A 23,783-nucleotide genomic window follows, 5' to 3' on the forward strand; every position below is an offset into this window, starting at 1 on the left:
AGAGGTTATCCGGGAATGGTGTAGTCGGTTCTAGTGGTGCGTCGTTAAACAAACTGTGTCTTTGGGAACAGGTTCCCCCCTTTCCCTGAAAGAGGAAGCAAAACTGGAAATTACAGTGTTACTGGAATAACAGTGTGGAAACTTGGTGAAATTTCCAACGTCTTACTGGAAACTCGGTGTGAAGTGACCAAGTGAAGGCGCCCAGTAGGCCCTGTCGATTCTCCGTATTCGACGCACACAACCAGCGGATCCATCCAAGTGACCCGCGAACGCCCAAATTTTCCTCGACACCGAGAAAGGTGAGTTTTTCAATGTCATACGGGTTGTGTGAGTACGTGACCGTCCAGGGACGGGTGTGACAGTTACTCCGGTTGGTAATAATCGTTGGTAGTGGTGGTAGGTAGTGGTAGATCCCCTGGGTAACCCATGGTCTTACTCCAAAGCTGTCTGTCATTACGTAAAGCAATGTGCGCCCGGCCTGCTGCTCCAAAAATGTTCAACACGCTTCACAAGTGTGTAGAACACAAAAACATTCAAAGGAAAAATAATCATCATCAGACGATGAAAAAATAGCTTTGAAAAAGTAAAGAGTAACCAGATAAATGGCCGGCTGTCAACGTCAACGTTGGCACCAATACCACCAAAAAAACGAAGTTTTTGGCGAACGGGAGAAGCTATTAAAATTTGCACTCGCATGCAGTAAATTGGGAGAAGAAAAAAAGTGGAATAAAATTCAGGAGGGGAAAGTTGGCGAGATCCGTCGAAAAGGTGACTCGCCCTGATGAAAAACAACTGCCGGTAAGGGCACGTCTTTTTGGAAATCTGCCTTGAAAATAAAATAATGAAAAACAATATTTTTCTCTAAACAAATGATTAAAAAAATTACAAAAAACTGAGAACTGTAATATTTAAAACCAAACCCAGTTTTTCTCAGCCATTTTTTGAATCATTCAGTTTAAATTTATCTTTTGGGCAATTGGTCACACGAGTGCAAAGCAAAGAAAACTTGGAGAATTCTGAGCAATTCTCTGAGATTTCGGTCATTCGATTTTTTCTGTATTTTTTAATCCGGCTGAAACTTTTTTGGTGCCTTCGGTATGCCCAAAGAAGCCATTTTGCATCATTAGTTTGTCCATATAATTTTCCATACAAATTTGGCAGCTGTCCATACAAAAATGATATGTAAAAATTCAAAAATCTGTATCTTTTGAAGGAATTTTTTGATCGATTTGGTGTCTTCGGCAAAGTTGTAGGTATGGATATGGACTACACTGAAAAAAAATGATACACGGTAAAAAAAATTTGGTGATTTTTAATTTAACTTTTTGTCACTAAAACTTGATTTGCAAAAAAACACTATTTTTAATTTTTTTTATTTTTTGATATGTTTTAGAGGACATAAAATGCCAACTTTTCAGAAATTTCCAGAATGGGCAAAAAATTTTTGACCGAGTTATGATTTTTTGAATCAATACAGATTTTTTCAAAAAATCGAAATATTGGTCGCAAAAATTTTTCAACTTCATTTTTCGATGTAAAATCGAATTTGCAATCAAAAAGTACTTTAGTGAATTTTTGATAAAGTTCACCGTTTTCAAGTTATAACCATTTTTAGGTAACTTTTTTGAAAATAGTCGCAGTTTTTCATTTTTTTAAATTAGTGCCCATGTTTGCCCATCTTTGAAAAAAATAGTTTTGAAAAGCTGAGAAAATTCTCTATATTTTGCTTTATTGAACTTTGTCGATACGACCCATAGTTGCTGAGATATTGCCATGCAAAGGTTAAAAAACAGGAAAATTTATGTTTTCTAAGTCTCACCCAAATAACCCACCATTTTATAATGTCGATATCTCAGCAACTATAGGTCCGATTTACAATGTTAAAACATGAAACATTCGTGAAATTTTCCGATCTTTTCGAAAAAAATATTTTCAAAAATTTAAAATCAAGACTAACATTTCAAATGGGCGTAATATTGAATGTTTGGCCCGTTTGAAATGTTAGTCTTGATTTTAATTTTTTTTTAATATTTTTTTCGAAAAGATCGGAAAATTTCACGAATGTTTCATGTTTTAACATTGTAAATCGGACCTATAGTTGCTGAGATATCGACATTAGAAAATGGTGGGTTGTTTGGGTGAGACTTAGAAAACATAAATTTTCCTGTTTTTTAACCTTTGCATGGCAATATCTCAGCAACTATGGGTCGTATCGACAAAGTTCAATAAAGCAAAATATAGAGAATTTTCTCAGCTTTTCAAAAATATTTTTTTCAAAGATAGGCAAACATGGGCACTAATTTAAAAAAATGAAAAACTGCGACTATTTTCAAAAAAGTTACCTAAAATTGGTTATAACTTGAAAACGGTGCACTTTAACAAAAATTCACTAAAGTACTTTTTGATTGCAAATTCGATTTTACATCGAAAAATGAAGTTGAAAAATTTTTGCGACCAATATTTCGATTTTTTGAAAAAATCTGTATTGATTCAAAAAATCATAACTCGGTCAAAGATTTTTTGCCCATTCTGGAAATTTCTGAAAAGTTGGCATTTTATGTCCTCTAAAACATATCAAAAAATAAAAAAAATTTAAAATAGTGTTTTTTTGCAAATCAAGTTTTAGTGACAAAAAGTTAAATTAAAAATCACCAAATTTTTTTTACCGTGTGTCATTTTTTTTCAGTGTAGTCCATATCCATACCTACAACTTTGCCGAAGACACCAAATCGATCAAAAAATTCCTTCAAAAGATACAGATTTTTGAATTTTTACATATCATTTTTGTATGGACAGCTGCCAAATTTGTATGGAAAATTATATGGACAAACTAATGATGCAAAATGGCTTCTTTGGGCATACCGAAGGCACCAAAAAAGTTTCAGCCGGATTAAAAAATACAAAAATTAAAATTAAAGAAAAAAGACCGATTCCGTAGAGAACTGCTCTTCTGAATTTTGAAGAGTTGCTCTCTTGCTCACTGTCTTGTCTTGAGTTCAAGTTTAGCAATTGTGTAAAAAAAAATTAAATTTGTACTAAGTTTTAAAACAAGGCCTTCAAACTGAAGCTGGTGCCAAAAATCGTACCTGGTTAAGCACAACGTTCGCAACTCCAGAGTCCACATCAACCTCCGCGCCATTTTCTCATTTTTCGGCGGAGGCACGTCCACGAACGGAAACGAATGGCACGATGCGAAGCCCCAGTCACCAGACAGAATTGGGCTTTTTAAACTACTCATTTTTCGATCTCCTCCAGTCAATATCAACGTGGTAGTATAGGCTCAGCACGTTTGCCTTGGCGATTTTGAAGTTCAGAATTCTGGACGGTACTTGGCATTGGTGACCCTTTCGACATTATGTCAAAATTCGAGCTGTTGGCAAACACCAAACTATGGCCAAAATCAACACTTTGCTTTCGAGGGTGGGATCACCACCGTGCCCTTGAACCTGGCCGTTGTTAGGCGGACCATCAACCGGAAATAACCGGATTATGGCCTGCCACGCGCGGAATGTTTGCATCGCTGTTTTTGTCACAAAAGAAAATTATAGAGTACAAGTTGATTACCATGAAGGCATCGCCGCGAAATTGCGACGCATTTCGTGACGGAACCAATCTAGTTGGCGCAGAAATTGCGCCGGAATTGAATTATTTTTGGGATTTTCTAACTCGCCAAAAACGCAAATGGCACACCCCTCGGAAAATTTGACAGTTACAGAGAGCACTCATTAATCCGATTGTTTTCAAGTTAACGAATTCGTATTCGTATTAAATGGATTCTTCCTGTACTCGATATGCAATCATTGTCCACACAAGTTCAAAATTATCTTTTGACACTCGCGAACGTCAAGTCAGCCTTGCACTTCAAGCGTTTACTGTTCGCACCGATGTTCACAGACAAGTGGATAACCTCAGAGCTGTGCCAAAAAAAACAGTTTTGACGCCGCAAGCACTGAAATGCCGATGCATTCATCATCAGCGCTGAGAACAATCATTCGACGGAGAGATGCTTCATAACATGGCTCCGCGCTGAAGGTGATCCAATTTGGAGTCCGTTTTTTTGGCAGTTATTTAACGCACGCAAAGATTCAACGCCGGCTGCGTTCACGAAAGGAGCAGTTCCAGTTCATTAGGGAAGGAAATTATGTTTTCTTCAATGTCTGCTGGATATATAAACGAGCCATTTTGCTCACGTACGCCATTTTCACCTGAAACTGCGCGAGAAAATCCGAGGGAAACCTTCGCAAAATTTTCCTCTTTGGTCCGTTTATTTTATTTATTGGTGGATATCGCCAAATGCGTTGGTAAAGGTGCAAAACCTCATTTATTTTATATTATTTGTTGGCATGTGCACTAAGCGTTCAACGCAGGCGAGTGATTACCTAATTTGGCCTGATCGGCTTCACCAAAAGCTGGCGTTGCTCATCGCAAGTGGGTGCGGTAATAAAAAGATTTCTGCAGATTTAAAACTCAAAATTATCGAGTTAAGTTTTATAAACTTTCACTCAAACTCAGGTGAGAGTTGTTTTGGTTTTTTTTAATGAAGGCAATGAACTTTAGAAAATTTGCAAAATTAGTGAGACAGTTGAATCAGTTAAGATCAAATCAACGAATCCGCGCTGTATAATGATTCAGTTCCACATCACTTCTGAACGGAAGTGCGCTCGTCTTTGAAACAAATAGTCTAGAATGGCCAGCCAGCTTTCGCAAGGCAAACAAAAACTCAATCAGAGCGTTAAGAACTTGGCCAACTTACCACTTTGATTAAGCCATGCTAAATCGTGCGCGCGCTCGCCTTAATGTTGGTTGCTTTCTACCACCACCACCAGGTGGAGTCTCGTTTTTTCCAAGCCCCATCTTTTTACATAACCTCAAACCTAAACTTGGGGCCAGAGAACCTCGCAGAGAGTTTCAGCGGAGAAGAGACGAGAAGCAAGTGTTGTTGTTATATCATAAATATATGGGCAAAAGTTGGAATTCTGCCCCGGCTGGTTTAGTTCGAACGGCTAAGCCAACTCTTAGTGGCAGCAGCATTCACTAGTAGAAGTAAGAAGTAGAAGTAAGAGTACAAGAGACGTGAAAATTGGTTTAAATATAAAACACACTTTGCGTCTGATGACTATTTGTCTGCCGATACGATTAAATTTTGAACAAGATTTGAAAATGAGTTGACAAGTATCCCTGAAAACATTTGTTTAATTTGGCCAAACTCGTTAATTTTATTGATCCAAAAGTTAATGGAACATGTTTGCAACATTCCCAGTACGGCCTTCCGAAAAGTTTCTCTCGAAACGGTCCACCGATTTTCGTTTGAGCGCACGTTCATACTGAATTTCTCCGCTTCATCAAAAATATTTAGACGGACGGACGGACGTACGGGGCCAGGAAGTTCTATTTTTCGAACGCGCGCGGTCAGTGTGGATACAAAAATAGAGAAATCATCTGGCAGAAGCCAAGAGATGGCGCTGTGGTGGTGCATTTTTCACCTTTCGTGATGGGTTCATTAGCGATAGTCTAATTGATTTTGAGTCGGTCATGAAACTAGCACAAAAGTGCACTGAAAATGCACTTTTTTTTCGAGTTCCTGCAGTTCATTTGTTCAAATGGTTTATTTTTACCCAAATTTAGTATGTAAAGCAAAGTCTTTTTGTTATTTTTAATCAACGTGTATGTTTTCTGCTGAACTGTCAAACAGGTATGACAGTTTATGTTGTCAAAACATTGCATATACACTCATCATCGTTCACTCAAATTTCTTCTTAATTCCTACCTAATTTGTAGTGGATTTCACGAATTCAAGAGAAGTCAACTTTGGGTGTATTTCATTCAAATTAGGGTGCGCTAATTTTAATATAATTTTTAATGGAATTGAATTGTTTGCTTGCATAACTACCACTTCCGATCTTGAAAACTCCGATTAAGTCACCTCTCAATAAGAATTTCCTTAAACATAATAAATAATACATACCGGGGAAAGCACTGTCGATCGATTGCGCAAATAAAGCAACTCATCGTCAACCCGGCCAGACTTGAAGTCAGTTCCGATGGGAACTACGCAAAGTGCTGATTAATGGTTCACTTCGATAATGTATCATTACGTCGCTGGCGGCTTTTTTCCCTCTGTCGGGGTAGACCCAGGCGAGTAAAAAGTGTGGCAATTACCTCGCCTCTAATGTGTCAATTCCATTTACTGGATTACGATGGTGGGCAAGCCCAGAATGCGTATGGGATTTTGTTGCAACTTTTTACTTATTCTATTCGTAAATTTGGAAAACATCCCTACCTAATTCTGTGATTTCGAATAAAAGTGTATGATCATTTAAGATAAGGTCCGGCACGCACGTTCAAAATCACTCAGTTTTTCGTCAAAACTGAACCTTCTCAGAAATGAGTAAATGGGGCATCTGTCAGATTTGAGTGAATTCAACGAAAACTACGTGAACATTTCAGTAACATTTCAAAAAGCATCATGTACATTTTGACACTTTCTGGATTATTGCATATTCTGAAAGTACTCCTAAAAAGCTACCTCTCCACCAAAAATGAGCAAAATTTACTTCAGTAAAGTCTGTTTAATCATGATTTTAAATAAAGTAACATAAACAAAATCTTTGCCATCAGCAGTCCCTGTTTATATAGCCCTGTCAACCTGTCAAACAAAAGACTACATAAACCTCGTGACGAAAAAAAGCATCATGAACAAAACGCCATGTACATTCGGCGAAGAAAAACAAAGCGTCCCCCTCAATGACAGCAGGGTGATATAGACGTTGGTGATTTCAAAAGAAGTTATGTTTTTTTTTTCTCAAATAAAATTACGGAAATAATGTTTTATTGAATTTGGATGATCAAGTATCAATGAAAGTAAGGTTTTTCATCGTTTGTTATCATTAGAACATCTTATTTTGCTTTTATATTAAAATGGGAATTGAAAATGGATGCTCAACATTCAAATGCGTTTTTCTCAAAACGCATGGTTTGTACATGATGCTTTTTGAAATGTTGGCGTCGATTTACTCGTTCAGTTCGGCTTTGACGAAAACTGAGTGATTTTGAACGTGCGTGTGGAAAGTCTTCAAGCGTGACAGCACTTTGTTTTGATAACGACACACTAACATGAAACTAGTAATTTTAAGGCTAAAGTTAAACCCAGCATACTTTTTTCAGCTTAACAGTCTGCTTAATTTTAAACACGTGCGTTTCCTGAATTATTCTGAAATCAATAATCTAAACAAATCTATGATAACAACCCACTCCTCAGCTGCATTCAAAAGCCATATTGACCTGTCTGCCTGATAAAGCGTTGCTGAAAAAAACAACAGCAGATTTTATTTGATCCGCTGATAAAACCGTCCCGAAGATAACTTGGCCAGAAAAGTCACACATGCAGCGCTGATAAGGCCCGGCATGACAACCGCCTTGTATGACAATCGCGCACGACGGACCAATTTTGGGCAACTTTCTCCGGCCTGTGCAATCAGTCCCGATTGGTGCCAATTTGTCGAAAAGGTCGCTCTTCTCCCGCTGGCCACGACCCGACCACGCTGCACTTGCTCCAATGACAAGGCAATAAAAATTTAAAAAAGTAAATAATATTATAATGGTCCGCGTGAGCCGGTCCGGGACTGCGATCCGCTAATCGAATCAAGTGTCAGAGTGTTTTGTAAAGTATTCAAATCAGTGTGCTCAACTGAATCACTTTCAGCTGCACGGAACAACACAAAAAATTGTACGATGCATTGAGTCAGCTACGAGCGCGAGAGCTGCTGGTATAGGTTTTGCATAATAGCTTTCATAGCCGGGCCGCGTGGTTTCGCTCCGCGGCTGCAAACAAAAGCCATAAATGTTTTAAAACACTCATACTTGTGCGCGAACTGTGCCTCTCTGTAGCTAAGGGGGCGTTCTGCGAATCGTTCTGAACGATTGCACGTACTCCGGCGCTGTTTGCTTAACCAGGGTTGACACCAAAAAGAGCATGCTTCGATCAGGTGCTTGACAGCCCAGTTGGTACGGTGACCTTGCAGTGATCAACGCTGCAAGGGTTCAAGCCCAGCTCGAATCAGTGTTTGCTCCACACAAGCCAACCTACTCCCGAGTCATTCAACCCTGGTGTTCCCCTGAATCGGTTCGCCGAAAACAGCTGATGTCTGCGCTCGATTTTTCTGTAACAAACACACATGCATCAATCGCCAAATTCTCGCTGGTGTTTGTGAGACCGCGTTCGTCTTTCTTTCCGTACCTCTTCTTGCTGTGTAGTCTTGCTCGAACTCCGTGTGCCGGCTTACCAGCACTGCTCTGCTGACGCGTTGACCGACGATTGCACCAATCGGCTCGCAGCGTCCAACAATCAGCTCATAGTCACGTGTTTGGCGATTCTGCTTTCTGCCTTCTCCTCCGCCTCTCGTCTCACCTTACTCCTGCCCTTCCTTCCGATGATTGCGCTCTGTTTGCATGAGACAATCACAAATCGGTAACCGGTTCACAAAGCTGAAAGTTGTTGCGGTTTCATCTCGTATCGGTTCGAATCGAAATTGGACACGCAGCGACACATCACAGTTCGCAACACCTGCACCACCATGCGTGTGTGTACTTGAACTTGGTCCTGAAAAAGGGGGTTGTTGTCAGTTCGGTGAGATTTGCGATGGAAAGGAAGCCTATAAATTGGATAGATTGTTGAACCGCATCGATTATGGCGCTGATGAGGAGAAAACTTTCCCAAAATTGGGTGTTTGCATGTGTGGCTTGAAGACCACGTGAAGTTTACCAACTTTATGATACCGTAAAACGGGGTGACTTTGATAGCCGGGGTGACTTTGATAGGTTTGCGATTTTTCCGCAAAATGAAGAGTATGATAAAAATACGTAAGGAATGGTTTAGAAACATACTGACCGTGGTAGAGAAGTGTTCAAAGTACCTCAAGAAGAACTTTTCATAAAATTTTGACAGGTTTAAAAAGTTAGTTAACTATATTTAAGAAAATGTTGATGAAAGCCATTATTTTAAACTTCTAAAAGTGTCATGATTTTCTCAATGAACATGATTTTTAATCGGAAAACGGAATGTATTTTCGGATTCTTTGGACAATTTTCCACTAGGAGAAGGTTAAACAAGTTTGTAAATAATAAATAATATGTGTCTTTGAAACACAATTTAAAAAAAAACTCCAAATTTATAGGCAATTTCAGTTGAACAAATTTCATGTAAAATGTGAAAACTTGTGATTCGTGCTTTGAATTCAGTATTAAATGCAATATAAATCGATAATTTTATAAACAAAACTAGTTTTAACATATTTCAGGCCAAATTCAGACTTTTTGACAATTTTACCTGAAATTTATATGTATTTTGCTAAAAAGCTTATACACTTAGTAAACTAAATATAGACATTGATTATTTTTTTAAGCTATATCAGCTACTTTAGTGATGGTACATTTAGCGTACAAATAAAGTTTGAACATCTTAAATATGATTTTAACAAGAAAAACTATGACTATCAAAGTCACCCCGGAATTAAAACTAAGAATTTTTATCGCAACTATTTTTCTAAACATAATTGAAAAAACTTTTTTTCCGAAATAGTGCATGGACTTTGTGTGGTCTATCTCAGTACATGTTTTAAAAATAATAATCTTGATAAAAACCTTACCTGTTGGAAAATATTTTAAAAACAAATTGAAATCCTATCAAAGTCACCCCGGTTTACGGTACGTCAAAACAATCTTCTCTTTTTTCGTAAGTGTGTAGATTTGACAACCGTTAATATTTCCATCTGCTACAACACAACCGGTAGATTTCGATTCTGTTTTTGTTTCCCATAATTTAATAATTTCTCAGCCGGCCTGTTGATATTGTATTGATTTTACACTCAAAATGCGTCAGCAGAAACAACTTGCTCATTCGATTTTTAAGCGTAAATGTACAAACATTTGTGCGTGTTATTTTGACAGTTGTCTGAATATATCAATTTACGTGTTTTTTTTTTTTTTTGCAAAACTGTTTCGACATCTCTTGCTAACATTGGTTGTGAGTTTTATACAATTAGTCAAACTATTTTTTTAAGCAGCTTGTTTTGCTGACGTCTTTGAGATGTTTAATGTAAAATAAAAGCAAAATTTTTGAGCATTCAATCTTTTCATCACTTTTTGACTACTAGAAACCGCAATCATCGGGGGAAATCTATTATTGTGTCATCTAACTTATTTTGTTTCGCATTTGTGAATTAGTACCAATTGCGAAATGCCCGACTTTGAATGCGTCATGCAAGGCAACTTTCAAAGTGTCTCTATTTTCATTAGAATAATTGAGCTCGGTTTTCGCTTTGGTATGTCCAGCTAATGTTTTTTTTTAAATGAATGTGACTGATTACACTCATTTTGACGGTCACCTTCATAATCAAACAAGTACTCGTAAAAACGACCTTTCACAGTTCAAAAGCCTCTTCAAGCTCCAAATCCCCCTCGAGTGCTGTCTATCACACAAAAAGACATCCCTGCAGCTTAAACCTCGATTAACGTGCAAATTTGCGCGTAAGTGCTTTCGGCGATTATTCTCAAGAGGTCGAAATAACTCGACTGTTTTTCTAATCATAACACCACTTAAGCACCCGCTCAGTTTTTTCGACGAGTCGTCTCAAAACGCACTTAACAGGGGGTGGTTTGGCTAATTAACCTTACGCGGGCTAAAACTGTCACTTATGGCGGTACCCTCGGCGGAAGCCAAGGTTAACCTGTCGCAACCCACCGTTTGAAGCTGTTTTGCCGTCCTTAAATGAAATCTGGTACACGTGGTGGGGTTTTCCACATGACGACGTGGCCGTAAAAGTCTTGTCGCAAATTCTTGCTAGCATTTTTGAAGAGCTGCAAGAACTTGCCAACCATCTTTGAAACTGTTTTGTTTAGGCTAAAGTGAGAACCAACTTATTAGGTCCAAATAAGTGTGTAGGTTGACATTTGATTGCACGCTTATTCTATTTTACTCACTTTGAAGCACTTTTTCGAGTACGTTTAAAAATTATAACAATTATTTGCAATTTGCAAAAAAAAAATATTTCAAAAAAGATTTTTTATTATTCCTTTTACGAAAAGACCTTCGCTGCCAGTTGGCCATCCGGCGCAGACGCCCTCTGGAAACAGCTGATACAGGCCGAGAAAATCATCATCTCCCTCCCCCAACGTCTGGTGTGGCCTTCACGTTCCCCATCTTTTTATCGATTTTCAACTCCAAACGGAAAAACAGCAGCGGCAGCATCCGTGAAGCGCAAGGTATTCTTGTGGAAGGTTGAAGAAATATCCAACCTCAAAGTTGGGGTGCCTTGGGCAGGCTCAAAACGGTGAAAGAAGTGTTAGCTGTGTGCTTTGGGATAGGGCCACGTGGCCCCACAGGTGGCAGTAGGAGTCAGGGGGAATGGCAGAGGGGAAACACTCTCACTTTTTTGTTCGCCAGATGTCGCCTGCTGGGAGTGAGTTGTGCGAGTTATCCTTTTGAAGGCATGTTCAAGTTAGTGGGAATATTCTTTAATTTATGAAACTGAACTTTTTTAGATTTTTTTTTTAAATTATAATTATATATTTTAGAAAAAAATCAAAACCTTGAAATGTGTTGCTATGTTCTGAATAACAATTTTCATTGTTTTCACAATTGCTAAGAATGTCCAGATAAAATTTTGCAATAGTTGATTCTAGCAAATTCGGCACAACATTGTACTCTCTCCGAGAGGAAAATAAAATGTTTCTCTTTCCACTTCAGGATAATGAGAAGAGAGTTCAAGTTTCAAAGGACTGGTTCTGTAGTCTTGAACTAACAATATAATATTGAAATAAAATTTCAACTTTCATTTGTTAGTCGGAATAGAAGTGATATTTTCTGTGATTCAATGTCAATAGATGCTGAAGGTGAGGTTTCTGTCAAAACTCCCCACTGAGAATTTTGGCTCGATCCTCGAGTCGATCTGGGTCGAAATCTTGCCTGAATCTCGTCGAAGCGCGAGCCAAAATTCTCAGGGGATCAGGTTGAGAGGCACCTAGGGAGTGGACACTTTCAATATCTTTCTTTCACCTTAAAAATAACACATTCGCTAGTCCAGAATAATTTCTTCCACCCTAGCTTCTTTTGTTTACATTGGACTCCAAATTCTCCCTCTCATTTTTCTATTATCCTGGCTCTCTCTCTCACACACTCTCTCGTTGAATCCCCCAATCCCACAATAATCAAATCCCTACTAGCGGCGTACCCATTTTGCATTCCATTTCACAATCGAGAAGTGGCCACGAGCCGTGCAAGTGTCCTCGCTCTTTACGTCCTACACCCGTCTGCTCTGTTCTGCTAAATCCGTGCACAAGGACCTGCCTGCTCTTGCCAGCTACAAAACTACTCTCGCTAGTTGTGTACGGGATTACATAAAGATCGGTGCAGCTAAACCTGACGTCGACATCTAAAATCGGCAGTTGCTGCTGTTGATCTAGCTGGCCCTGCGAATGATGGAAGTGCTGCCAAGTGACGTTTTCGCAAGCTGTCAATAGTGGAAAATAGTGTCGTTCTTTGTGTGATTCGCAATTTGCCCGTAAACAAGTCGCAGTAGGCCGTTTTGTTAGCATCCCTTTGTGGATTAGTGTTTATCGGAATTTGCCAGGATGGTGGTGACAGTTTCGGATTTTCCGCCGCGCAGCAACTGCAGGTAACTTTCCGCGTTATCCGTGTGTCGCCCATCTCTGTGCGGGCAGATTCGCACGACCATAACAATTTTCATCTGCAGTGCAATGCGGGTGAAAATTGATTTTTCTATACGTGAGGGAGACCCTGACCCTCTTTGCACCCTTCACTCCAGCCCTGCCAAACCCTTTCTTCTAGCATAAACGTCAGACCCTTGAAGTAGACACTCAAAATTGAAGGGGTGATGAATCCTCCCACTTTTCTTTATTTTCCTTAAAAAGAGTGTTTAATTTTTAGTGTGCAGTGCATAGTTAAGCCCAATTTACTGAGCATAAAAATTGCATTTAGTTGTTCTCCTTTCATAAATTTTAATTAATTTTTAAAGCTCTTCCTACAAATGTTTAAAAAAAAAGTTTTGTCATTGTCAAATCCTAAAAAAAGAGATTTTTTAAAGTTTAATCAACTTTATTTAGTGTGTACCTGTCAGTCTGTCAAATTCATAACGCAATATTTTCCAACTCAAAATTGAGTGCCACGGTGTTCTGCGTTCTTCTATTTGTCCTTCTTTCAGCACTCAAACCCAAGAGTCGCAATCGATACACCTAACAAAAAATCGCCCAGTTGACCTCAGGACGTTTTTCCACCTTTAATACCTCACGGCCTACTATAACCTGGCAACGACACCCTGACGTGCCGCAGACTCCTTTGTTCAACAGCATTACGCAAAGAAAAAAAAATCCCAAAATGGCCGTTTGGTTGTCGTTTCTGTCCACCCCGCCCCTCCTCCATCAAACTGCAATGGAAAACTACCATCTGTACACCGAACGTACCCCGCGGGAAAGACACCAATTGTTTGGCTTCTCACGGCACTGCCTCTTCCCGCTTGTCCTGAAAGTTCGACGACGACGCTCGTCCTTTCACCCGATTACACCACCGGCGTGTTTTGTTACAGAATCGAAAAAAAAGAAAAACCTTTCATCTGTTGCTTCTGAATAATGCATCAAGCTTGGCACGCTCTTTTTCTTTGCCTTGTCGGTCTGCTAATTAATATGTATAGGGCATCTTTCGCTTCCTTCGCGGCTGCCGTAAATCGATACAGACCGCCGGAAACCGCACTCGTAATCGTAATCGGAGTAAAGATAACAATAAAAGCAATTTTTGTTACGTTTCGAGGTGGAAAACTGTTTTTTTTTCTCAAACGTTATCTGTTCCAGATCTCCGTGTATACGTCAAAAGTGACAGCGTCAAACATTTCCAGCCCAAATCGGGCAAAATTCCGTTCGAGCGCGTTTGACAGCTTTCGACGTGTACACTCTCGTGAAGAAAGCCTTGAGACTTTCTGCAAAACCCTCACCATTTTTCCTGTTTCCTCGCAGCTATGATTAAGTGAGGTGATTGATGTTGATAATAACAGCGGTAAAAGGTCGCGTCTGCAAAAACCGGTCCAACGCTGCACTCTGAACCCTGCCTCGGTTGACCCCGCCAGGGCCACGGCGGTCAAGAACCGCACATATCTCCGGGCACGGCTGTCAGTTAAAATACAAAGGACCAGATTACCTGGCGCAAAAGTGCAGGCTTTGGCAGCAAGTTGAATGAATCTTTAGAAAAGAATCTCTCAATAAAAGAAATCGCCACGCAAATCAAAATGATCTCCTGTTTCCATGCACGTTGCCATAATTCAATTACGGACGCAAAGTGGACGCTTATCGTTTTGTTGTTCCACTCGAAGATTGGGCCGGTGGTATCTCGTGCTGCTAATTAGAGACGATTAGAAGCTAGTGATAGCGTGCACGAAAATTGTTTGCATTTTAATTCACTGCTGAAATGTCGTTGCACTTGTGTGTTTTGAGGCTCTAACATTACAGAAATAAATTAGAAAATCAAATGAGTATGTATGTACAAGCGTGTGTGGGTAAAACTGTCAAACATCACGGAAAACAAACGTCACACATAAACGTGTGTGGAGAATTGCACTATTCAATTTTATTTATTGATGACTTGTTGTCACTCATGAAATTTAAAAAAAAATGCCTTTATACTAATTGTTCTGTAAACCCACGAATTGGTTTTCCAATAAATTATTCACTACTATTTCCTAACAAATCACGTCAAAACATCAATCACAGCTGCGTAGCAGCTAATCGCGATCATTCCCTTAACTTTGGGCACGTAAACATCATCTTCCCATCTCCATATCAACAACAGCTCGTGCAAATAGTGCGCATGAGACCATATTTTGAGCCAATCAATATTTTTCCACCTTGTTTACCATCTCTGGCGCGAAATCCATTTATCACCAAGGGAGCTCCGGAGGAGCATGATAATCAGCACGAATCTGATTCGCGATTCCACGCGCAGCTCGAAACGTGTCTTGTACGCTAATGGGTTCAGCTAATCGCCGCCAACTTGGACGTTTTGCACTGTCAAAATAAGTTGGGCGAAATTTCCTACCCATTCTAACGGATTGTTTGTTCTTTCTTTCGTTTCCAGCTCCTCTAAACCAACAAAGATGGCCCCGAACGCAACGGTAGAGGCCACGGGCGTCCTGAACGAGGTTGACGCCGAAACCATCGACGGTGGACTGTCCAAGGACATCACTACGCTAAAGCGCGCCGAAAAGCGCAAAATCAAGCTGGTGTGGCGGAACGTGATCGCGTTCGGTTACCTGCACCTGGCCGCCGTGTACGGCCTGTGGCTCCTGCTGACCTCGGCCCGGCTCTACACCGTCGCATTCGGTGAGTTTTCCATTTTCAACAAGCGTGTTGATCGATTTTAACCTTTGTTTCTTTGCAATCCTCCAAACAGCCTTCGTCCTGTACGTCGTATCCGGACTCGGCATCACCGCCGGCGCCCACCGGCTCTGGGCCCACCGCTCGTACAAGGCCAAGCTGCCGCTGCGGATCATCCTGGCGGTGTTCAACACGATCGCCTTCCAGGACTGCGCCATGCACTGGGCCCGGGACCACCGCGTGCACCACAAGTACTCGGAGACGGACGCTGACCCGCACAACGCGACGCGCGGCTTCTTCTTCTCGCACATCGGCTGGCTGCTGTGCCGGAAGCACCCGGAGGTGATTGCCAAGGGTCGCCAGCTGGACATTGCCGACCTGCAGGCTGACCCCGTGCTGCGGTTCCAAAAGAAGTGAGTTTTTTTTTTTTCGCTTGTCTCGTTTCGTTAAGCGTGTAAATTTGACACATTCCCAAACGGGGTCAGACGACCTTTCACACGCATTTTGGGGACAAGAACCGCTTCCCCATTTTAGAATAGAAATAACGTTGGAAAAAAAAACGGAGGTTGATTAGGCTGGGACAAACTTCAACGACTTCCGAATAGATTAGGCAAAATAGCATGACCGCGAGTGGCCCCCCTGCCATGGTTCGGTGAATGGGTAATGGGTAGTTACTAGACAGTCTCGTGCCCGATTAGGTGCAATCGAAATCGATTTCATGTCCGCAAGGGGATGGATCGACCGTTTAATGCCTCTGTGTGAAGGTGGGGGTCTTTTATGAATAAAAGGTTTGTTGTTGCTGCCAGCGCCGGTTGAAACGTATGCACTTGAGTGACGAGGCGAAATTTGTGGTCATTTTTAAGCCGGGGCTTGTTTTTGTTTTTACCACGAAAACAACGAGGTTTATTGTTGCTTCCACGTATAGAAGTTGCCTTATGTTACCCTATTTGAAGAGGAGAAGTAACTTCTTCAAATACTCAAAAATTGAAATTATGTCTAAACTTGTTTCTTCAATTCACAACGAAGTATTTATAAAGTAAGTTAAAAGTAATTAACATTCACATTCATTTAATCGTGCATTTCTGACACTTCTACACGTTAACAGAAAATCAGCAAGTTCTGTTAAAAAATTTGCTTGCTTTCGTCAAAATTTGGTTTCGATTGCACAAGAACAACACAACACTCCTGTAGAAAATGCATAAAATAACGACAAATTACCAATTTTTTTGCAAGACACATAAGGCACACATTTGAACCTCATTTGTTTAACTTTTCATGAGGATATAACGTTTTCCGAAGATAGTAAATTTAGGTTTAAATGCTTCACTTTAAACTATTTCTTGTCACAATTTTCTATGGCACTTTATTAAAGTTTTAATTTTCTTATTCAACTTTGTTTTGAAATAAATTGAAAATTGCGCAATAAATTGAAAAATTACGCAATCACTACTGCGTAATACTGATGAAATTTTTAAACTCAAAAAAATACAGGCTATCGTTAGACCAGTAAGATTCCGGAGAGTGCCGAAAAATGTCAAAAAATCACTTGGTGCATTGGATAATATACCCCTCATTTTAAACTACTCAGTTTTTATTCGAACCTACGTAAAAATAAGTCAAAGGGGTAAATATCAGTTTTGAGTTGATTTCATACAAATATTGGGATATTTCGCTCATTTATCGTTGAATTCTGACTTAAATTCACACAAATCTGACTTTTTTCCCAAAATTTGACAATTATTTTACAGAATTTCAATCAAATGGGCTGCTTTGTCGAAGAAAAATATTATTTGAAGCTTTGGGTTATGAATAACTTTGCATTTAATTTGTTCAAACCAATGTTCATGTTCCGGCTAAAATATTATTGATTGATTCACTTAAAAATGTGTCTGTAATAAAATTCTGTTTTATTTCTTATCTTTATAACAACATTTGATTGTAAAAAAGAGGTACACTACACAGCAAATTCTGATGTTCGTTTTCAGTAAATATTTACTGAAAACTGCATAACTGAAATTTTCAGTTAGTTTTTCGCTGAACCTCAGTTAAAATTTGTATGGAGCTGTCAAAGTTTGCTGAAATTTTAGCAAATTTTCATTCACTGAAAATTTTAGTAGTGCAGATTTCAGTAAATTTAACTGAATTCAGTAATGAGAAATTGATGTATAGGTATAAGGCTTTATAGAGCTTTATGACTTTCCCGTACGCACACTAGCGAATCATTTGATTTTATTGGCCAGAAAAAATTAACCTCACGTTACGTATTGAACGCTCCCTCAGAACAGTTGAAATTGATCCATAAAACATACCAAATCACGATACACGATTACCAGAACCAGTCCGGAGCTCCCAGTTCCAGTTCCGGGTAAATTATAACCGGTTTCCGAATAGGTATCCCATGAACTTGACTTAGTATGTGAAACCCCATCATGTTGCATATCAAATTTCAATCAAAATTCAAGCCGTTGCTCGCTGAACCATCTGGCCAGTCTGGAACCGGTTACCGATGGCCCCTTGGGGACACTTTCGTAATATGAGAGAAATCCTATCATTCGACATATCAAACTTCATGAAAAAGACAGATATGATAAACTATGGTCATGCCGTTGTTCGCTGAACCATCCTGGCCAATCTGGAACCGGTTAAAGATGGCCTTTGTAGACACTTCCGGAAAACGCAAGAAACTCTATCTTCCGACATATCAAACTGAATTAAATAGAAAGATGTGACAATTTTCGGTCATGCTCTTGTTCACTATTCTAGTGAGGGTCCAAAAATAACAACTTTTGTAGCTTTGTTGTTAGTGTCAGAGTCTCAGAATAGCATTTTAAAGATGTGAGGTCCGATCCCACCTATTTTTTCTCCATTTGTTTGTTAAAATCATCCGACTAATCGATTCATTTCCTTCCCACACACAGATACTACATGCTCCTCATGCCTGTGGCCTGCTTCATCCTGCCGACCGTGACGCCCGTCTACTTCTGGGGCGAGACCTGGACCAACGCGTGGTTCGTCGCGACCCTGTTCCGCTGGACGTTCATCCTGAACGCGACCTGGCTGGTGAACAGCGCCGCCCACAAGTGGGGCGACCGGCCGTACGACAAGTGAGTTTTCGCCACAACTTAAGGTCGGTTACGGATTCTAACCCCTTCAATCCTCCTTCCTCTCTTTCAGGACCATCAACCCGTCGGAGAACAAGACCGTGGCGTCGTTCGCGTTCGGCGAGGGCTGGCACAACTACCACCACGTGTTCCCCTGGGACTACAAGACGGCCGAGCTCGGCAACTACCGGATGAACATGACGACGGCGTTTATCGACTTTTTCTCGTACATTGGCTGGGCGTACGACCTCAAGACCGTCTCGAACGAGATCATCGAGAAGCGGGTGAAGCGAACCGGCGACGGCTCCCACAACACGTGGGGCTGGGGCGACAAGGACCAGGACAAGGACGAGATCGCCCACGCCAAGATCATCAACCGGAAGGAGGAATAAGCGGGGGGCGGATGTGCGTGCCCCTTACATGAAGATTCACACACACACAGACATACACACATTTACACGCCTACATAAGAGCGAGAGCATGATGAGCGAGAGAGAGGGAGAGAGTGAGAGATCGAGTGAGAGAAATTGAGAGAGAAAGGATGAGCAACACTTTCACACGCACCAACCCCCTCACAGTAACAAATTATTATTCTGTAGAGAAGCTTAAGTGATCATTTTTTCGTCGTCTTACACACTTTTATTTGAGGTTTAAGCAAGTTGCGCGAGCTCCCTCACGGAAGAAATCACGGAGGTTTTTTTCGGTAATGTTTTAAGAAAATAACAAGAGAAAAAGAGAAAGGGAGAGAGAGGGAGAGCCACACAAATCAAACACATTGATTAACAATTGGCATAATGAATTTAATGAATCGATGTCGGAACATAAACTGACGAAAAAATCTATAAATCTGTGTAACTGTTTGAAACAGTAAAAAATTTAAAAAATAAAGCAGCAGAAATGTTACTACTGTTATAAAACAAAAGAGAGAGAAAGCACCAGATATTCTATTCCCCGTTGAAATTTGTCGCGTTTCAGTTGAAGTTTTAGTTCAATTTGAGGTAGATGAAAAACAACCAGAGCAAACGCATTCAGGGCACTTTACTCTAAAAAGAGAGAGAGAGAAAAAAAAACTCGTAAAATCTAACGCTCCGTACTGCCGAGGAGCACTTTTGCTAAACTATTTCTATAACGGTGGAAAGAAAGAAAAAAAAACACATCAATGTGAGGGTTTTGAAGGGGTAGAAACTTTAGTTACTTTTAATCTGCCGCAAACTTTTTGATTTTACGCAAAATTTGAAAGTCTACAGCCTTTTAAAAGTAAAAGAAAAAAATCTTTACTTTATCCAACCTAATCCAAGCAAATAACCGATTAGTTTTAAAGTTTGTATAATTTATTTGCGGGGGAATAAAGGTGAGATTTTGCGCGCTTGTCAATGGAGAGCCCAAGAACTTAGCTAAAAACAAATAAAAAAGGGGAGGCGGACACTCGCAATGAGGTCCGAAAAACGCTGTGAAAATTGAATCGTAAGACAAAAAGAAGAAACACACACACATTAATACTAGGAAGAGAGACGCTCGGGAAGTGTCGATCAAATCACCTTAAGGAGAAGAAAGTTGAAGAAAATGCTGGAAAACACATTGTAAACGTTTTTGTTTTATTTTATGCCCTTTTTCACAACATGCCACGTCAAAGAAAGTCCTTGTTTTATTTTCTAAATGCCCCCTTTTGTGTCTGAAGGGATGCCGAAAAAGGATGATGATCACAAAACCGGATGGAGAGAGACTGAACCGTTTGAGGGCACCAGCAAAAGAGGAGCTTGTTGGAGTGGATTTTTATAGGATGAAGCGTGAGAAAGATTTGAGAGTACGATTGATGCTAAAAAAAAACATATTTAATTTTTGTTTTGTTTTTGTCAAATTAGGACCCACCATCATTACCACCAACTCTCTCTTCACGAATGAAAGAATAGAAAGAACGACCTAATCTAAAAACCACATGTTCCTTACCAACTACTATGGCACCAACTGATTGATGCAAACGAAAACTTCTTTTCAGCACCTTTCTGCATGATAAAATCACAAAATTGTCCTATTTGTAAGAAGTGAAAAAAAGCCAACCAAACAAGTCATCCACGTTGAACGCAAAAAAAAACAATAATAAAAGGCAGACAAGAAAAAAAACTATATTCCGTTTGTTATCCCTTTCAATCTTTTCAGAAATCATGTTTTAAAACGCAATCGCGCAGAAAAGATGGCGACCGCCAGGCAAAAGTGCGTCAAGTGGACGCGAGAAATGTAACAAGAAAACAGAGTGGAAGAAGAATAATGAAATTAATCTTAATAATTATAACTGTAGTGAAATATAATAAGAGCAAAAAATCTATGAAAATTTAAAACTTATTGGAAACGAGCAGCAAACGTATGTAAGAGTCAGTAAGTGTAATGGAATATAAATCAACGTTTCAAACTTAATAAATGGCGCGAAATAAAATAAAAACCAATCGAAAAAGAGAAATGCACACACAAGACAAACAACTTTTTATGGACTTATTGCAAGTATCTATGATAATAAAGATACAAATCAGGAAAAATACTAGAATCAATGGTTTGAGAAAGATGACACAAATCTACAGAAGAATCATATGGAAACTAAATAAAATTGAGATATATTCCGAAATATGCGCCGGAGCCGGTAAGAAGAAAAAATTTAGTAAACGAAACATTTGCTGAAATACAAAACAAGCGTGTTTCATTGTCGTGAAGGAACCTTTCTTTTGCGCGGAGAATCCGCGAAAGTTAGTTGTGTACCTACCATCACAGGTTACACACTTCACGGCTTACTTCTGCTGTTCAGCGATTTTATCTTGAAGGATTTTCACTGCTGACAGTTCTCTGTTTCACTTGGCGCCAGCTTAACGTTCCGTCAACAGCACTGATTTCTTGGTGGAAGCTTCTCCGCCATGAGCCTCTCGGTCTGCCCCGACAGCGTTGTCTTTGGGGGTTCCAGTCCCACGGATCTCGTCGATGAAACTCCGCATTTCGGGGCCACCAAGCGTAAAGTATCTTGCATAGGCAGCGATTCACAAAGACTTGTAGCTTCGACGTATTCTGGCTCGATACGCACCTGATCTCACTCCCGCGGAGTAACACCGACATGCCTTTCGAGCTAAAGATCCGTAGTTTTGTGCGCAAACTGATTTGGTTTGATCGTCACAAGGTGCGCAGACCCGTGAAAGCACCTCTGACCTTCTTGATCCGCGTGGATATGTCGAGCTTGCTACCACCACCATGCGCAATCTGGCTACCAAAGTACTGGAAAATGTCGACCTTCTCAAACGCATAGCATTCCGTCCAGTGAGCACTTTTCCTAAACGTTGACACCGGTTACAATGTGTTGTACCGTTTTCACTGCGCACTATTTGAGGGCTTCTTCAAGTTCCATTTGTTCCATTAGTCAATACTAACAAAAATATATTCTCTCATCTAACAATAGGAAGGAATCAAGCTGCCAGCCCCACAAGTTCCCAGAACCCCCCAACCGCCTACAACTTCGCCTTTGGTTCCTCTTTCCCCCTCTCCTCCGCCACCTTTATTTCGTGCGCCAACTCTTCCTTCTCCCAGTCGGCCATCCGCTTCTCCTTGATGTCCTGAAACTTCCCATGCTTGCCGACGCCCTCGGCAAATCGTGTCGCCCCGTAAACCGCATCCTTCAGCAAATCCTCGCCCGCCGTCAGCACCTCGTACTCCATCGCTTCCTGCAAGGTTTTTGCCTGGTAAACCGCGTGGTACATCGAATTCCGGTCGTGGTTCAAACTCTTCTGCGGATACTTTGCGATGCTCGCCGCCAAATTAAACGCCTGGCCAAGCCCCGTTCCGACGGCCACAACCCGGTTCGCGAGGCCAATCTCCAGCGCTTCCTTCGCGCGAACTCCTCGCCCGGTGAGCACCAAATCCAACGCCCTGGACATTCCAATCAGCGCCGCCAGCCGGACCGAACCGCCGTCAACCAGTGGAACGCCAAACCGTCGGTTGTAGAACCCCATGACGGCCTGTTCCTCCACCACGCGAAGGTCGCACATCAACGCCAACTCGAGCCCACCGGCCACGCAGTAACCGGAAACGGCACAAACAACCGGCTTGCGGAAGTTGCGACGCGTCGGTCCCATCACGCCAGCCCGCTGCAGAACTACGGACTGTGGATTGTAATCCGGTGACGTCATCTCCGAGAGGTCATATCCGGAACAGAACGAGCCACCGATTCCGTGCAGCACGCCGACCGTGGCCGTTTCGTCGTTTTCAAAATGCTCGATGGCCGCCGTTAACTTCCGGCCAGTTTCGGCATCAACCGCGTTCCGTACCTGAGGTCGGTTCAAACCGATCATGGTGATGCTACCTTGCTTTTCCACCAGGATGACTGGATCCGCTGGTTCCGAAGGCTTTACTAAAATAATAATTATAAAATCCGTCATAGTTTCAAGCTAGCACACAATTACAAACCTTCAGTAGACTCCACAGCGGAACATAACTGTCGAAAACGGTAACGGAATGGCGTCACCTGACGGAGGGAAGCCCTCAAAGTTGACCACATCGTGCTTAGTTTCAAAAATCCGGATCAGATCAAAATTCACCTGATACCTTCAACCGTTGGTATCAGTAGCTGATAAGCGTCGTGTAGTTCAAGATATAATAAACAAGTTAGATTAATGACAGTTCCTACAGACGCGTCGCGTAAGTTTGTTTTTGTTTTGCTGTCGAGGGGACCAACAATCGCGATGTTGTGGTGAGTTTGAGGTGAAAACATGCACGTTGAAATAAGATTGGGCAAACTACTTATTTTGATCAGAAATTGGTGTTTTTAACAAACGTGTTTTACTCGTACACGGAAATTTGCAAAAAGATTTTTTTTTTGCTTTCAAAAACTATTTTTTATTTGAGAAAAAATAAATTAAAAAAACGTAGACTTTGTCAAACACCCTTGATAGTTGTACCCTAAATTTACGTAAATTTGGTCAATCCCGTCTCGAGAATCACCCGAAAAGTGACTTTGTGTTTCCAAAACAACGTGTAGCACGTTAGACAATTGCTATGCGTGCGAAAAATGGTCAACCTTTGATGATCTATAGACTTATAATCCACTTGAATCAACAAGTATTTGAGAAAAAAAGGATTGGAATATTCTCTTTTTTTCAAAAAAAGAAACGGAAGCTTTAATGTTCTAATAACAATAAACGATGAAAACCATTGTTTTAATCGATATTTGAACCATTAACATATATAACAAAAAAATTTGATTTTTTTTTTCATTACAAGAATTATGGAGCCTGCTATTTTGAGAAGTTGACAGAGCTAGATGACCTTATTTAAAAT

At 40.5% G+C, this 23,783-nt stretch overlaps 2 protein-coding genes across 3 annotated transcripts; one reads left to right on the forward strand and one right to left on the reverse strand.

Moving 5' to 3' along the window:
* LOC120423846 (acyl-CoA Delta-9 desaturase) lies at positions 1–20,061 on the forward strand. Of its 2 annotated transcripts, none has more exons than XM_039587794.2 (5): positions 1–299; positions 15,137–15,381; positions 15,452–15,788; positions 18,294–18,479; positions 18,550–20,061. In XM_039587794.2, the coding sequence occupies exons 2-5, from the start codon at positions 15,156–15,158 to the stop codon at positions 18,866–18,868; spliced, it is 1,068 nt and encodes a 355-aa protein (XP_039443728.1). In that variant the 5' UTR covers positions 1–299; positions 15,137–15,155; the 3' UTR covers positions 18,869–20,061. The 2 variants fall into 2 exon arrangements, with proteins under 2 accessions (XP_039443728.1, XP_039443727.1); XM_039587793.2 differs by lacking the exon at positions 1–299 and adding an exon at positions 12,337–12,671.
* LOC120423848 (probable enoyl-CoA hydratase) lies at positions 19,652–23,105 on the reverse strand. The gene is made up of 2 exons (XM_039587796.2): positions 22,914–23,105; positions 19,652–22,857 (listed from the first exon to the last, which is right to left on the reverse strand). The coding sequence occupies exons 1-2, from the start codon at positions 23,002–23,004 to the stop codon at positions 21,959–21,961; spliced, it is 990 nt and encodes a 329-aa protein (XP_039443730.1). The 5' UTR covers positions 23,005–23,105; the 3' UTR covers positions 19,652–21,958.
* Positions 23,106–23,783: the final 678 nt, after the last annotated feature.

This window comes from Culex pipiens, chromosome 1 (assembly GCF_016801865.2).
Source record: "Culex pipiens pallens isolate TS chromosome 1, TS_CPP_V2, whole genome shotgun sequence".
Lineage (NCBI taxonomy): Eukaryota > Metazoa > Arthropoda > Insecta > Diptera > Culicidae > Culex > Culex pipiens.

Bases quoted from the DNA above. Each gene is read 5' to 3' on its own strand.
- LOC120423846 (XM_039587793.2), top strand. From the start codon at position 12,628: ATGGTGGTGACAGTTTCGGATTTTCCGCCGCGCAGCAACTGCAG. The intron at 15,789-18,293 runs GTGAGTTTTTTT...TCCCACACACAG, and splicing joins GTGCTGCGGTTCCAAAAGAA to ATACTACATGCTCCTCATGC. The intron at 18,480-18,549 runs GTGAGTTTTCGC...CCTCTCTTTCAG, and splicing joins GGCGACCGGCCGTACGACAA to GACCATCAACCCGTCGGAGA.
- LOC120423848 (XM_039587796.2), bottom strand. From the start codon at position 23,004: ATGTGGTCAACTTTGAGGGCTTCCCTCCGTCAGGTGACGCCATTCCGT. The intron at 22,858-22,913 runs GTTTGTAATTGT...TTATTATTTTAG, and splicing joins CGCTGTGGAGTCTACTGAAG to TAAAGCCTTCGGAACCAGCG.